The sequence below is a fragment of the Eumetopias jubatus genome, unplaced genomic scaffold (assembly GCF_037043125.1).
Source record: "Eumetopias jubatus isolate StellerSeaLion01/CBP00866 unplaced genomic scaffold, mEumJub1_p1.0 scaffold_10, whole genome shotgun sequence".
In the NCBI taxonomy this organism is placed as follows: Eukaryota; Metazoa; Chordata; class Mammalia; order Carnivora; family Otariidae; genus Eumetopias; species Eumetopias jubatus.
Genome location: NW_028274816.1, coordinates 95,489,195 through 95,506,038, shown reverse-complemented (window position 1 = coordinate 95,506,038; position 16,844 = coordinate 95,489,195). Strand labels below are relative to the sequence as shown.

The 16,844-nt window shown below is 47.0% G+C and overlaps 1 protein-coding gene across 7 annotated transcripts in view; it reads right to left on the bottom strand.

Annotated features, from left to right (window-relative positions):
• Positions 1–6,120: 6,120 nt before the first annotated feature.
• The window catches only part of PECAM1 (platelet and endothelial cell adhesion molecule 1), a 71,779-nt gene continuing 61,055 nt past the window's right edge, over positions 6,121–16,844 (bottom strand). For all 7 annotated transcript variants that reach the window (XM_028087550.2, XM_028087549.2, XM_028087546.2 and 4 more), the window contains 2 exons: positions 11,684–11,706; positions 6,121–7,146 (listed from right to left, as the gene is read on the bottom strand). In XM_028087550.2, coding sequence (XP_027943351.1) covers positions 7,117–7,146; positions 11,684–11,706 — 53 coding nt within the window. In that variant the 3' untranslated portion in view covers positions 6,121–7,116. The remainder of the gene's footprint in view (positions 7,147–11,683; positions 11,707–16,844) is intronic.

The window sequence follows — 16,844 nt, the reverse complement described above, 5'->3', positions numbered from 1 at the left end:
CAAGCACGTCACCTCAAGATGGCATTGGGAACTCGGACAAACTCGGAGATGAATACAGTAGACCAATAGCTCCCAACCTGTTCAGGTGTAAGGACTCTTCTTTAACACAAAAAAGTTTGGGGACACCTGGGTGGCTCAGTTGGTTAAGCGACTGCCTTCGGCTCAGGTCATGATCCTGGAGTCCCGGGATCGAGTCCCACATCTGGCTCCCTGCTCAGCAGGGAGACTGCTTCTCCCTCTGACCCTCCCCCATCTCATGTGCACTCTCTCTCACTCATTCTCTCTCTCTCAAATAAATAAAATCTTAAAAAAAAAGTTTGCAAAAGCTCCCACATGAGTTTAATTGACTTTTTAGTGTTTGTAGGTTGATATAAATATGTCCCTATGCATTTGAGGACCTTTTGCAATGACTCTGAAGCTCTCCAGATCTGAGGATCCACTTCCTGAGTAGACACTAACACTGGAAAGGGATAATTACTGTGAACATTCGACATTTTAGCATTTTCCCCCTAAAAAGCGTGACTGAAAAGCATTACTTCTCTAAGCAAAGTATCACAAGTACCAGAGACCATGTCTGTCTGATGCATCTTTTTGCCTTTCCTAGGACCCAGTCCCAGGATCCTTCAAAGTCCCAACAGTGAGAGGTTTTCTTGTGCTGCAGATTCTGGCCTGAACAGGCCGAGCCCTGAGAAGGAGAGTGTTAGTTGTACCAGAAACTAATGGAATAGTTTCTGGCACTAAACCAGGTCTTCCTGTGCCAAGAGGTTCCAGGAAAACTAGCACATCCCAGGATCAGGAGGAAGTAAGGAAGCAACTGGGGACTTTTTCCTAATGAATCCAATAAACCTTTGGAAAAATAATCCACCAATGGTTCAAATATAGACAGAAACCAAAAACAACTTTGCAGGCTTTTGGAGGCATTTTTTTTTTCCTAAAGAGAGAGAAAAATAGAAACTATTCCATGCATTGACTCTCAAAATAAATGAGAATATAAAACTCATCTATAAATATAAGAAATATATGAAAGGGGCACCTGGGTGGCTCAGTTGGTTAAGCATCTGACTCTTGCTCTCAGCTCAGGTCTTGATCTCAGGGTCATGAGTTCAAGCTCCACATCAGGCTCCACACCCAGTATGGAAAAAAAAATATATATATATAAAATTAAAAATAGAAATTCCACTAATGGATATTTACCCAAAGAAAACAAAAACACTAATTTGAAAAGATATATGCACCCTTATGTTTATTGCAGCAATTGTTTATTTGCAATAGGCAAGATATGGAAACAACCCAAGTGTCCATCAATAGAAGAATGGATAAAGAAGATGTGTTATATGTCAACAGTAGAACATTATTCAGCCTTAAAAAATGAGATCTTGCCATTTGCAACAATATGGATGGGCCTAGGGGATATTATGCTGAGCAAAATAAGTCAGACAAAGACAAGTACCATATGATTTCACTTATATGTGGAATCCAAAAAACAAAACAAACAAAGCAGAAACAGACCCATAAATAGAGAGAACAAACTGATGGTTGCCAGAGGGCAAAAGGGTGGGGGGAGGGGCAAAATGAGTGAAGGGGAGTGGGAGGCACAGGCTTAGAGTTATGGAATGAATAAGTCACGGGGATGAAAGGCACAACATAGGGAATTTAGTCAATGATAATAGTGTTGTATGGTGACAGATGGTGGCTTCCCTTGCTGTGAGCACAGCATAATATACAGAATTGTTCAATCACTATGTTGTACACCTGAAACTAATGTAATACTGTGTGTCAGCTTACTTCAGTTTTTTTTTTAAAAGGAAAACTTTCACAGTGAAATAAAGGAATAAGAGAGGAAAAAAAAAAAGAAATATATAAACTTCAATTCTGTATTATGGCCAAGTAATCGCAGATGAGGGAGAAAGGAAAAAATGAAATGGAGGGGGAAAAGGAAAGAAGAGGCAGGGAAAGGATGAGAGAGGAGAGTGAGGACATGAAGAAGGTTAGAGACAGAAATACAGTGATAATTTCAGAGGTGGAGACACCAAACACAAGAGAGCAAAGCACAGTGAGCAAACACCAGACTGAGATGGCTCCGAAGATTATGTTGTTTTCAGGTAAATCACTGGTGCCATACCTTTCTATTTATAGGAGCATCTTAGAAACATGGAAAGTCAGACCTGCAAGGATTTGAGCTTATCTTCTCTAATCCCTTCTGTACTGGGTTGAATAATGTCTCCCCGAAATTCATGCCTACCTATGGGAACCTCAGGATGTGAGTTTCTTTGGAAATAGTAAATATTGGGTCCTACTGGATTATGATGGGCTCTCAACTCAGTGACTGGTGTCTATGAGAAGGCCATGTGAAGACACAGACACAGATACATATGGAAAAATGCCTCATGTGACAGAGGCAGGGATTAGTGATGTAGCTGCAAGCCAAGGGTCACCATCCATTACCAACAACCACCAAAAGCTAGAAGAGGCAAGGAAAGAGTCTTCCCTAGAGCCTTTGGAGGGAGTATGTGGACAACTTGACTGGGGACTTCTGGCCTCCAGAGCAGTGGGAGAATAATTTTTTCTTATTTGAAGTCAGAGTTTGTGGTAATTTGCCATGGGAGCCCTAGAAAATGAATATACCTTCTTTTGTAGGCAAAGAACCCGAAGATGTGTGACATCTCCAAGGTCACAGAGTCAACTGGTAGCTAATCTCCTATTGCAACTTGCCTTTTCCTTCATCCTCTGGAAACATGGGAAATCATTTTTCTCTTCTATTCTCAAAGTTCATGTTGAAATACAAATTTTTTCCCATTGAATTTTAAAATCTGTATGAAGGGACAATTCAGGCTTTAGAAATACGGACTATTAAGTTTTTAAATTAATTTACTGCCTATTTCTTTGCTTTACCAAAATAGTCTAGGGCGCCTGGGTGGCTCAGTTGGTTAAGCGACTGCCTTCGGCTCAGGTCATGATCCTGGAGTCCCGGGATCAAGTCCCACATCGGGCTCCCTGTTCAGCAGGGAGTCTGCTTCTCTCTCTGACCCTCTTCCCTCTCGTGCTCTCTACTCTCTCCTTCTCTCTTTCTCTCAAATAAATAAATAAAATTTTAAACAAAATTAAAAAAACCCAAAATAGTCTAATACCTCATTACTTCTGAGAGATGAGGGCTGTCTCTTTCTAACACAGAAATCACCATTTATTTCTTTATTTTGAGCAATTACCTCAAGGTGAGCTAAGTTCCTCTGGGGATATTGGACCTAAAACTGCCCACAAAGTAGACTCATGAGAAGAAATGGGTTAACCACTCTTTTGGTTTGGTTTTCTTTCTTCCTTTTTTTTTTTTTTTTTTAAGATTTTTTATTTATTCATTTGAAAGAGAGAGCAAGAGCACAAGCAGGGGGGAGGGTCAGAGGGAGAGGGAGGGGAGTCCGACAAGGGTCTCCATCCCAGGACCCTGGGATCATGACCTGAGCCAGAGGCAGACGCTTAACTGACTGAGCCACCCAGGCGCCCCTCTTTTGGGGTTTTTAACAGACATCAAATCATATGGAGCGTACACAAGTTTTTAATTATTTTGTAGTTCTTAACTTGGACCTTGTCTCTGAGAAACTGATAAAAGCTAAGACTCTCTTCCAGAAAATTGCATACTCTCACAACTTTTTGCCTCTACTCTCGGGGTGTTCACAGCCGCAATATCCTACCCACCCCCACCCTGTGGGCCCCAGCTGTGGAGACTATCCTCAAAGAGCTGGGCTTCCATTTCCCTGCAGTTCACCTTTTCATTTGAGCCACACAGTGGTGAGCAAGGGCAGAATTCGGTCTATGGCGGAGATTTTGTCTTCAACATGCTAATGACACACACGGAGAGTCTTAAAAAACAACTGTGCTCAGGAGCTGAGTTCTGGCTGAGCAACTTTCAGAAAGCTTCTCCTGAAGACTCTCAAAGATTGAGTCAGGCCAGTGCGGTGCCCAGCAGAAATTTCAGAAGACAATGGGGGCTGTTGGAAGAGGACTGACTGATCCTTGGGCTGGAAAGGACCTGGGGCCAATAGGCTGTCTTCCTGCTATTCCTTGACGACACCATCCTCTCCCTTGCCTCAGGGCCTTAGCACACTTTCCCCCTTAGTCAGCCATGCCCACCCCGCCTCTTCCACCCAGTACCCTCTCTACCTGTCCTCAGGTCTTTGGTTAGACCCAACGTCCTCTTGGACACTTTGATTCCCCAGCCAGAGTTAGGAGCCCTTTCTCGGTGCCCTCATTGGCTCTTATTCTTCATCCTTCCATTGCTGTCTTTGTCCCACCTGTTGACATTGGTGCTCTACTCTTCTGTATCTCTACTGGATTGTATGTTCCAGGAAGAGCAGGAGCCAAGTGATTCTTATAATCTGGCCTATTTCCAACAGTGTTGGGAAAACAGAGCATGACGGAGACAAAATAAATGAATAACTGGCTGGTTCAGTGCAGGCATTGCTGGCATTTTCGACTTGGATCATTCTTTGCGATGGCAGACCGTCCTGCGCATTGTAGGACATTCAGCCGCATCCCTGGCTTCTCCCCACCGGGTGCCAGCAGCACCCCCACCCAGTTGTGACAACTAAAAATGTCTCCAGACACTGCCCAGCGACCCTGGGAGGCAAAATCTCCCTGGTAGAAAACCACTGCTTTGATGGATGCTGACCTTGGAGTCACCTCGCCCAGCTTGCGTCTACGTCGGGGGTGAGAATACAGTTGATCAGTTAATGCTGATGGGGTGCTCAGTGTATGCTCCTGAAATGGGGGGCTGGCCTCTTGAGGATCCTCTGAAGAGGGGAAAAAAACTCCACGTGTTTGCAAAGGAGTGCTAAGTCCTTTAATGACCTATTACAATGTGAGGACACGAGAGGGAGCTCTGACCGCCGAGGAAAACCAACCTCTTTCTGGAAAGGGTGACTGAGGCTTTTAGTGAGGATCTGTGGCTTAGATGCTTGGTTATGCCATCAGGTTAGGAGAGCTGAACCAAGATCTTGGACTCAGGTTTTAGCTACTGAATCTACTATGAAAGATCCGTGTGTGTGTGTATGTGTGTGTGGTTTCCCTCTCAGAAATATAGGTAAGAGGTGAAAAACAATTAAAAACCCACTTATGCTCCATAAAGAAGTCATAAGCAATAGGCAGAGGATCATCCCAGCTTCCAGGGCGATGGCTCTGGTGACAGCAGGGGAGTTGACATGGTGGCCCTGGGCTTTTCCTGGATCATCAACACTTCAACTATCAGACCTGAAGTTCATTACAGACCATCTCATCCTTTTGCCTCCAACCTGAGTCCATGGCCCTGGAACCCGGGAAATTACATGACATTTTTGTGATACAACTTTGTGTGTGTGTACATGCATGTGTGCGTTGAGTCCATAGCTTTCATCTTATTTTCAAAGGAGTCTAAACCCTCCGACTGTTAAGAACCATGATTCCAATCTCCTCATTGTGGCGATGAAGAACCTGAAGCTCAGAGGTTAAAAGGCTCCTTCACATTCCTGCAGCTGCCACGTGGCAGAGACAGGACACACACTCCATGGCTCCCTCTGCCTTCAGGCCCAGTAGTGGGGTACTCTGATGGGGACCCGGGCTGTGGGGCAGTGAGATCTGGTCTGAGGCCACTGAGGCTGGCTTAGGGGGGTAGGAGGGTGCTTTGCCAGTAGGGTTACCAGGTAAAATATGAGATGCCTAGTTAAATCTGAATCTCAGATACATGAATACTTTACTGTGTTAAGTACATCCCACATGTTACATGGGATATACTTACACTCAAAATACATTGTTTACCTGAAATTCAAATTTAACTGAACATTCTGAATGTTTTGGGCTTTTGTTGTTTTTGCTCAACTTGGCAACCCCAACTGCCAGGGACAGCGTGGCAGGCTTTGGCTCGGGAAGCAAACACGGAAGCACCAGCCAATGGGTATTAATGACTCAATGACTGACACTTGGACTACCTCTGGCCCTGCCTTCAACGGAGGCCAGAAGCCCTGGGCCCGTGGGAGACAACCAGCTGATAAGACCTGCTTGGTGCTTTGTGACTTCAGAAGGCCTGGAGTCCTCGAGCACTACAGATATCCTATAGGCGTGCAGCCTCTTAGAAGGTAACATGTCACAGGTCCGTGAAGAGTAAAGATCAAATTTATTTAATACAAAACCTTGCAGCTGTGTCACTGAGGTGGCTGGGGGAAATGGGTTCAGTTAGGTCTGCTCCCTAGTGAAATCCCACCGCAAAATGGCCACAGCTACTTGTCCACCCACTCAAGACACCGTCAGAAATATCTTAAGACTTCAGGAGACCATTTCTTTAGCAAGGAATAAATAAAAAAAAATTAGTAAGAAAAATATGCATTTCATTTTTCTATTAAAAACAGTATCTGCTGTAGGCCAACATCTTCCTGTCTTGCGGCCTTCAGCATGGTAGAGGAAAAGAAAGAAAGGGTATAGAAGATCAGCTTAAGAACATCTGTGCTCCGTCCAATGTCATTTTCTATTTTGTGCATTGCCCGGAATGAACCTTAGCTTCAAGTTGGCATCTCAAAGTGCTCGCTCCCAGGCAGCTTTGGTTTCGTGTTTGTGGCAGGCGAGGTCACGGAGGGAACAGGGTGCAGCTGTCTGGTTAGTGCTGTGTACCTTCCAAGGAACAGGGACTACCCAGAACCACAGGCTTTTGAAGGACCAAAGGCAAAGACAAAAATTAGCCCCTAAGCCAGGCCATTCACTGGAAGTGATTGACTACAAAATAAAAATGGTTTCTGTATGTGAAGATACTTGGAAAAGTTCTTTATCTCCGTACAAGATAAAATATTCAAGTTTCAAAATATCCCAATGGCCTGTTGACCCTGAACCTCCTTCTGCGGCTCTCCACTCCTGAGGATGCTCCAACTTGGTGGGGGGAGGGCGGGTGGGAATTCACCAGCCCCTCTGTATCTCTCTATGCCCCACATCAAGGTCGTAAGATGGATGAAGAACTGGTGACGTGGCCTGAGGAACTGCTATGTTCAGTGGGAGCAGGGCAGGTTCATAAATAAGTGCACAGAGCTCTTGGAATACAGGAATCATCTGCTCTTCTTGGAATGTTGGATGTCCCCCGGGGGAGGAGTGTCTGCATCCACAGCCTTAAGTTCCATCAAGGGAACCTTCCGTTCTCTGTAGAGACAAGAAGGAAGACAAGCTACGGTCACACCCTTCAGGACTGAAGACAGGCCTGGTGGAAAAATATGCAGAACTGCAGAGAGCCCTTCAAAAAGGAAACCCAAAGCAGTGATGTCTTCAGCTGGGACCTCCACCCTGTGGGCCCGGCTCCTGGCCACACTTGCTGTTCCCTTCCGCCCTTCTGTCCACACCAGCTCTGCTCCCTGGAGGCATGGCACACATCTGAACCATCAAGCACCCACCATACACCTGGGGCTGTGGCCCGGGTAGGGGGTCCCCTTACCCACGGAGCAAGACAAGGACAGTTAAGAGAGACCTGGCTTCTTGTTCCAGGTCTGCCTCTCCCACGAGATGAAACTTCTCTAGGTCTGTTTTTTAATTGCAAAGTCGAAGGGCTTCAACGCGGATAAACGCTGAAGACACTACACTATTAAGGGAAAGAAGCCAGACACCGAAGGAACAAATTTTGTGTGATTCCACTTACATGAGGTACCCAGAGTCGCCAAACTGACAGAGACAGAGGGGAAAACTCTAGTTTTCAGGGGAAGTGGGTTAGTGTTGAATGGGTAGACTCTTGGTTTGGAAGGATGAAAAAGTTCTGTGGGTGGGTGGTGGTAGCTTCTGCACGGCCATGCGAAGGTACTTCATATCACTGAACTGGACACTTAAAAATGGTTAAAGTGGCCAATTTTGTTGTGTATATTTTGCACAATAAAGTAAAAAAAAAAAGATTCCACCTGCCATCTTGTTGTGTTCTCTAACTGCTTTGTATGGTATTTTTGATACCTACACATCCACCAGGGACTGGACCCCCCTCTGACACAAACACTGTTATTTCTACTGAGGATGCATGAATTTTATATTATATCCACGTGGAAGAGTTCCCAACAATCTCTACGAGTTCCCCGGGGACTCACAGAAGGTGTCATGGAGCCAGCCTCCAAGGTGGGGCAGATTTGGACGAACGGATGAAGCAAGCGTGCGAAGAGTGGAGCAGATGGGAAATGCTAGAGTAGAGGGGCCCTGGGCAGGTGGCAAATGAGTCCCTGACTCTGGCCTCTCTGTGAGCACAGGGCACCCTGCCACAGGAGGACCTCAAGGAGGCCAGCGTGGGGGCAGCTGTGGGGATTAGCCAGGGTCCTGGGAAGCCCGTGGCCAGGCTGGTGGGCTCCTTGGTCGGGGGGGGGGCACTTAGGTCGAGTCCCTGTTTTGTTTTGGCCCTGCCACGTCTGAGGAGCCTCTCAGAACAGGATGTAGGTCCAAAGGGCTCCAGCTGGTAGGCCCAGGCTCTGCCTCCTCCTTTGCCAGCAGAGACCCTGGCAAGCGGGCCAAGAGAGCAGTGTTGGCTCCAGGAGGCTGGAGGCCTGCCAGCCCTGGCAGCTCCCTTCACTTCATTTCTTCCGCTTTGCCCAGAGGGGTGACCCTGGTGTCCAGCCTTCCTGCAGGCCCCAGACCAAGTCCCTCCCTAGACGCCTCCGTTCTCCTTTGCCAGGCGAGGCGAGGACTGCGGATGGAAAGGGCTGGGCCACCAGCAACCGGACCTTGAAGTAAAGGTTAACATGCTCACATCCAAGACCTGTCCTTCCCGGTGCTTCAATCAGAGGCCAGCTGTCAGCCACCCAAGTACGGCCATGAAATTGCCCCGCTTCTGGCCAGGACATGCTGTGGACGCTCTCAAAGATCATCTAGCTTCTAACACCCCTGGGATTTCTACTTCCTGCTTCTAGAATGTGCCCATTATAGAGCGCTTCCAATAAACCAAGTCTGTGCTAGATCCTCATTTAATCCTTGCAACACCCAGGTTGGGGGGGTTGGTTATTACCTCCATTTTACAGATGAAACAAACCAAGGCTTTGAGAGGTTAAGAAATCTGCCCAAAGCGACATGGCTAGCGAATAGCTCATCAGGGAAAGGTTAGGTTTCGGGGCTTGGGGGGGGTCTCTGGTTCCTAAGTCAAAGCCTGGCTTTGGTTGAATCCTGTGAAGAGGCATTTCAGGGCTAAGTGATAGAAATCCCCCATCCACATCTCATACTGCCAGAGTGATGAAAAGGACTTTAAAAAAGAGATAACCAAGCCGCATTTATATGGTAGTTGACAAATTACTTTGCACACGTGTTTCTCATTTTACCCTTAAGACTAATGGGTGGCTGGTAGTGTTTCTTGTTGGTCTCACCATCAGCGTTCTACAGATTGGGAAGCTTAGTTTGAGGAGGACAGGATCACCCCAAAGACAGCTGGAGGGCCAGCGCCCATAGTCCAGTTCCCACCGCGGCCCAGGGGCCGGCTGGCTCCCCAGAGGGAAGGAGGTCAGCTGTGACTGGGGGCCGCCTTTTTGCAATAAGAAGGCAAGGCTGTCTGCAAGATCCCGAGCCCAAGGAAGGTCCAGATTCACCCCCTTTCATTTAAGTACAAGGTGTTCTCTTTTGCGTTATCTGTCTGCCTGGGCCACAAACACAATTTATAAACAAGGCAAAAATGGCAGAGGAAAAATGAAGTCAGAATGTGCCATTGAAGCAAGTCAAACAATACTAAATTAGTATTTGGCTAAGTGGCTATCTCATTGTTAAGATATTTCCTCCAATGTGTTTTCAGAAGCAACGGCCATTAAACAACTGGGAATGATCGCCAGGTTTGATTTCAGGAAGGAAATCCCCTCCCATTTCCCTGCTGGGCAATTGAATTAATTTTCTCCTGACCCTCACCAGCTGATTATTAGCAAAACTATACCTGCCGCTTTTATAAACAAAATGCATTTGCTTAAAGATTCAAAATCTCTCTCCCAACGGCTGGGCACCCCAGAGCTCCCGCCAAAAGGCTTTATTATCTGGGAGAGTAGGTCCAGTTGTGGGTGAGCTCTCAGGAGCATCCTGGGAGCAGACTTCTGGACCCACGGGCCAACTTCTGGGGAAAAGGAAAGTTCTATCTGTCCCAGAGCTCAGAGCCTTTGTCCAGAGAGACCGTTTGGATTGAAGACAAAGTAAATAAGTCAGTCCTGCAGGTCCAGCAGACCTGCCTTGTGTGGACACAGCTCTGTTTATTGTAGCTGAAGAGCATCTCTTTATCTGGGTCACACACTGCCTGTGGAGCAAAGTTCTTACTTTCCATTCTCTCAAGGCTGTGATGGCTGGAATGGTGATGTCACTTCTTCAAGGGAGTCTTGTGTCGTGGACTGGTCAGGGAGTCTGGGGACGTAGGTTCTAGTCCTGGCTCTGCTATGACCTAGCTCGGTGACCCTGGCCAGGCTCTTCTGCTCATTCAGCCTTTAGTTTTCTCACCTATAAATTGGGCCCCCTGCCCTTCCAATGCAAGTCTCTGGTTTCAGGAGTCTGGGTGGGTTTAGGCTAGAAAAAGACATTCATTTCATTCCCCTTTTCCTCAAATTGATAGCTTTCCTCCATAAAAAGAATGTCAGTGGTTTCCTGCCAGCAAAGGCGTAATGAGTTCCCTATTTTATAAGAATTCAGACTCCAGCAAAACAAAGGAAGCCAGGGGCCCCATTGGAAGAGCTACCAGCAATTTTGCAGAGAGTTCTTCCCAGACCTTAAAGAAGCAGTTCCTCATTTCTCAAGGTACTAGCTGCCCAGTTAGTTAACCCCTGCACTGCTGGGTAGTTCGTAAAGAGGTCGGGAGTGGGAAGACAGGAGGAGACAGGTCTTGGCAAAATCTGAACCTGGACCTCTACATTTTTGAAAAAACATATCCCTCTGCCAAGTAGCAGCTTCATAAATCCTCAATTTCCTACAGAGTGAAACCTCGTTAACAAGGCATTGGAGTCCTTTGCGTGCAAGCCCTAACGGACCTCTTCCTAGCACTTGTACCCCACACCCTTTCTGCTCCCATTCTGAGCTGCTTGGCCTGCTGTAGTCAGACTCATTCCTCATGGCCCATCCCAGAGACGCCTTCCTTGGAAAGGAGACCACCAACCAGGCCAGTCTCTCTTCCGCATTTCCATAGTGTCCCATGAGTTATGATCACCTTGCTCTCTCATCAGTGTTAACTCATCTAATTCCCTCATTGGGTCAAGGACCTTGACAGCAGAGGACCTGGTGTATTGGGGTGATGGCGTAGGCTCTCAGTGTTCAAAGTTTAAGTGAGCTGTTGGATCTCCCCTCCTCAAGCATACTCTCCCCCACCACCCCCCATTCTGCCTCACTTCCAAAGCCTGAACCTGGACTAGGAGGAAATGTGCACTTTGCTCGTGGGGAGCTAAGTGCCCTAGATTCCCAGTCCTATGGTGGTGGTGACGGTGGCGGGGGGGGGGGGGGGTATCCCTTCACAGGAGGGCTGAAATGTAATGATGGAACAGTGGGAGAGAATATTCGAAATCACAACAGGCCCAGAACACCCAGACAGCCTGATGACAAACCTTCACTGTCCTAGGCTAGTTCCGAGTTGCCTGGGGCTCCTGGTCTAAAACAGACAAGGCAGGTGTAGGGGTATAATTAGTGGGAAAGCAGAATCTGGGTGAGTTTGGAAATATTCCACTGTTAGGTGGACTATTTAAAAAATGTCAATGAAATGTGTACTTACAGAATATCTGTTTTCCATGAAATCTGCAAAACAAAGGATAAAATGGAGGTGAGAACACACAGAGAGTGCCTTAGGCGCCACTCCCCCCCACCCCCCACATACACATCTCAGGAACTCCGTGGTAAAAGGAAGGGGTTGGGGGGATGCAGAAGGAGACCTCTGAGCCACAGGCTCACCGGGTGCTCAGCTGGATGGCTCCTTTGCCCACAAGACAGCTTCCTCTGGACCCTGTAACCCCATGTGACAAGCATATAAAATCCTTGGCAGCTCATTGGACATTTAAAACAGTTTAAAGATTTTATTATTTTTTTTTAAGTAATCTCTACACCCATGGTGGGGCTTGAACATGACCCTGAGGTTAAGAGTCACACACTCCACTGAACCAGCCAGGGGCTCCTTAAAGAGGTTTTTTGTTTGTTTGTTTGTTTTTTAAATTAGTACATGTTATTTCAGGAAAAAAACCCTGAAAACTATGGAGAAGAAAAGTAGCAGATAAACATGATCTCTGTTTTACTAAAACTTCGAATATGCTGGTAAATACTGAAGGAACCCTAGGTTTACACATACTTGTAGTTTCTGCTTCTTTTTGGTAATAGAGCAATCACCAAAAAAATAAAATCTGGTGGGGGTGCCTAGGTGACTCAATCAGTTCAAACCCTGCTGGAGCTTTTGTCTTCCAGTGATTTTCTGCTCTCAAGAGGCTTTTTTTCTGAGTTCTGATATACAATAGAGACCATTTTATAGCCTATCTTTTTTACATAACACGATTTTACAAATATTCTCCGGCGCCTTCTTAAACCTAACTGGTAGTAGCTGCGTAATTATTCAATAGATGTGCAATTGTTTACTTATCCAGTTCCTTACTTTAAAAATTTAGGTTCTTTCCAAGTTTTTGCTATTTTAAATAGTGCTGCCATATCCTCTTTGGCAATAAAGCTATTTCCATATTTCATACTAATCTGTCCACTCCCAGGAGTGGGATCAAGGGAGCAGAAGGTATAAACATCACCCACTGCTCTTGGGAAATATCGCCCAAGGGCCCAAGGGCTGTCTGGGATAGCAGCGCCTCCCCCTTCCCCCCCCCGAAGAGCCTCAACACCGGCTTCTTGCCAGAGGGACTGGCTGCCCCTGCCAGGCTGCAGTGCTTTAGATGGGCCTGCCCAAAAGTCAGGAAGATCAGAGGGAGGTGCAGGAAGGCCACCGAGAACAGAAGATGTTGTATTGAGGGTGCACCGTCCCCGCCTGTGTTAAGAGATGGTTTTTGCTACCACGGGCAAGAGAGGGCTGTGTTTTCCCTTTTGGAAAGGACCAGGCCCCCACTAATAGCAGTTTCTAAATGGGCAGGGGCCCACATGTCTGGGACTGATTCCCCAAACAACCCCTATGGACACAGACCCAAAGACAGAGAAACCATGGGGACTTCTTGTCTGGGGAAGGGAGATGTGGGTGTGGGGGATGGTTGCCATTCTTGAAGGTGGTGGCGGTAATGGCAGGAGGGCCATCACCCATGCCCTCCAAGTCCTCAGTGTTACTAGAGGGATGTGCTCCAAGGGGCCTCAGTTTCTGCTCAGCGGCCCAACCTCAAACCCAGTCCCTTCTGAGTTTGGGGAAGTCTCAGGGCCCACCTGTCACAACGGGAGTTACAACCCTTCTGTTTCTTTCTCTAATTTAAAAATATCCTGTTTCCAAAAGTCCACTTCCCCCCTCAAACCCTGTCTTATCACAGCTCTATTGTGCGTCCCCTTGAGAGGGAACAGGGCCAGAAGTTCCTAAGGGGCCCCTTTCTGTCCTGGCTGGGCCAGAGGCAGACGTCAACGGCCAAATGGATGAATCAGCCTGACCGCGAAGTCAAGCCATTGTGTAAACTTCCACGCATTGAGGTGAGGCCCGGGCAGCACTCCCACCTCCAACCCAAACCTGACCTGGAAGGACCCGAAGGACCCCATGCTTCCACTCCCCCAAAGCCCCAGGCGCTCTGCAATCAGACACAAGAAAGAAAGAGCCTCAGGCTGTGTTTCCTAAAGCAATATGAATATAAAATACTAAAACTTCGAATATGTTGGTAAGTACTGAAGGAAACCTAGGTTTATGCACACTTGTAGTTTCTGCTTCTTTTTGGTAATAGAGCAATCACCACAAAACTAAAATCTGGTGGGGGCACCTGGGTGGCTCAGTTGGTTAAGTTAAGCGTCTGCCTTCAGCTCAGGTCGAGATCCTGGGGTCCTGGGATCGAGCCCCGTGTCAGGCTCCCTGCTCAGGGGGGAGCCTGCTTCTCCCTCTGCCCCTCCCACTGTTTGCTCTCTCTCTCTCTCTCCTCTCAAATAAATAAAATCTTTAAAAAAAAAAATAGAATCTGGTGGGTAGTACCAGTTTTTGTTTTTTTTTGTTTTTTTTTTTCAGAGTACTTCTCTACTCTCTTGGGTTCTGAAGTAGGAAACAGTCCCCTGGGGGCCGGGTTGGCAGTGCCCGCTGGCCTGGCTGGCTCTGGACCAAACAGGATGGGTGGGGACTGACCCCCAAGTGCTCTTCTCTCCCTCCCAGAGGGCTTACAACAGAGAGGCCCTCTGTTCTATGGTTCTTTCTTGATGACAGCTACTCTCAGTATATTAAATTTCTACCCCCTTTGGAAACATCTGGAACACCAGGAAAAGAGAGAACAGAAGGTGAAGGCTGAGTGAGTAGATACTCGGATGTGAAGGTATAGGTTAGTGTCTGACCCAAAAGGCATAGGTTAGTCCCTGGAGCAGGACTCGGCATCTCTTCCCAGGGCCTGGAGTTGTCAGGTGGGATGTGCTCAGGACACCTTTTGAGGTGGGCACGGGCATCTAGAGAGGAAAACCAGCTCTCCTGTTGGAAGACTCACAGGAGGTAAATTCCTATAAGCCAGGGTTTCTTAACACTGGCATTATTGACATTCTGGGCTGGATCATTCTTTTCTGAGTTTACTTATTGTTTTTTAGTAATCTCTACACCCATTGTGAGGCTTGAACTCATGACACTGAGGTCAAAAGTCTCATGCTCTCCCAACGGAGCAAGCCAGGCGCCCCTGGGCTGGATCCTTCTTTGGGGGTGCTGTCCCGTACGTTGTAAGATGTTCAGCAGTATTCCTGGCCTCCGTACATTAGACGCTATACTACCCCTTCTACCCCCTGCTCCCTGCCCAAATTATGACAACCAAAATGTCTCCTGCCTTGAGAACCAGTGCTCCAGCTGTGGAAATGTCATCCTAGACCTGAGTTCTTTCATAGGGAAGAACTTGACTGTGTTGCTGATTGTAGTAAACCACTTCGCTCTTCTGTTTTAAAATCCAGTGTAAATATACATTAATAGGTTTTGCTTTGGATGAGCTGCAAGCCATTTTATGAAGTACTTTTAGAACAAGCTGGAGCACTAGAAAATGTCAAGCACTGAATCAGAGTAAAGATACAAACTTTCCTGGTGAGCCAGGAGCTGCAGTTCACACAAGGCTCAGCCAGGCTGAGAGTGAAGTTGTGGAGAAAGCCAGAGGATGTCATGCCTTTATGGAGACGGTCCCCGCCCAGCTATAATGCCTCCCTTTTAGTTCCTGTCACTAGGAGAGCAAGGGGAACAAAAGAAAATCAAACCTTTCCCTGTAACCTGTATGGCTTTCTTTAAACACTCACTTCTTAGGACAACCTACATTACTGCTTAATAAAAGACATAAAAACAGACTTTGTTCCCGTTTCTGGAAAGCCAGATCATAAGCCATAACCACAGCAACCGTTGCTGACTGGGATTTGCAAATCTGACCTTAGGCAAATCACTGAAAAAGGAATAAGTACTTTAAAAAAACCTCAAGTGCTAAGCTTGAAGATCTAAATTATGAGAAATTATCTGCGTGGTCTTTATTACCTAAGCCAGCTGATGGTTGCGTAGATGCAAAAGCTCTTTCTCAACCCCATGCTGGCTATTTTCCAGGGCTTGTTTTCCCTCCTCCTTAGGCTTCTCTCAATGTGGTCTCTTTCAGAAGTAAATTTCCTAGTACTGAGAACCCCTCTCCTTCTTTCCCTCATGTGTTGTAATGAATCACCTAATAGCTAGAAAGGGGAAACCTCCAAGATCAGGGGTTTTCTTGCCCGGACTGAATTAATGGCTGGGACAAGATGTTAGCTTAGCTCTCTGTCACCAAAATAGTAGGCTCCCAACAGAAGGGCAGACCTAACCACAGCCATGACCCAGGAGGGGACACTGAGTTGGAAGAGATGCCCCCTCACACCCATTCTATTGAACCCACCCGCCCACTACAGCGCTTAGCCCCACCCCCCCAACACACCCTCCTGAGAACACTGAAGGCTCTGTAGCAGTTCCACGAGGGTGAGGGGCATTTTATTGAATATTAATGAGAAAATTAACAACTGAGGGAGAAATGAGGGGCAGGAGCCAAGTCATACAACTGGACAAGGGCTGGGCTGAGACCCAACCCCAGGCCTCTATCTCCTGCTTAGGGTGTTCCCCTTAGGATTACAGTGCAAAGAACCGTCCAGGTGGACTCCAGCCAACACAAACACGGCAGAAGCACAGTGAGTTGGCCTCTGAGATCCATGACTTAATTCAGATTTGAGGGACAAGTCAGGCTTAGAAGCAAATACCTAGAGGGTCTTGGAGTCAAGGGTGAGTAAAGAGTTAGGATTGGCTCCAAGGGACCTAGGAAGTAACTCTTAGAAGTTACTTAGTACCAACACGTCCTGGGGAATGGTTCAGGATGAACCAAAGCATAGACAAATGACTGTTACTTCCAACTGCCAGAACGAGACTCTCTGAATGTTCTAACTCTCTGAATGTTCTAACTAGAAGGCAACTTAAGCATCTATTCAACCACTTCACCTGACATAAAAACACTGAGCTTAGTCACATTCACAGACATGCAAAGTAGGATGGTGGTGGCCAGGGGCTGGGGAGAGTCGCGAGTTACTGTTTACTGGGTATGAAGTTTCACTTTGGGAAGATGAAAAAGTTCTGGAGATGGATGGTGATGATGGTTGTACGACTATGTGAATGTATTTAATGCCACCGAAATGTACACTTAAAAGTGATTAAAGTGCCAAGTGTGATGTATATTTTGTCACAGCTAAAACGCAGGCGTGCGAGGAGCTTAGAGCTAAAGCCAAGCTTGCGAAGACCTGGCTCCTCCCCCAGCCTA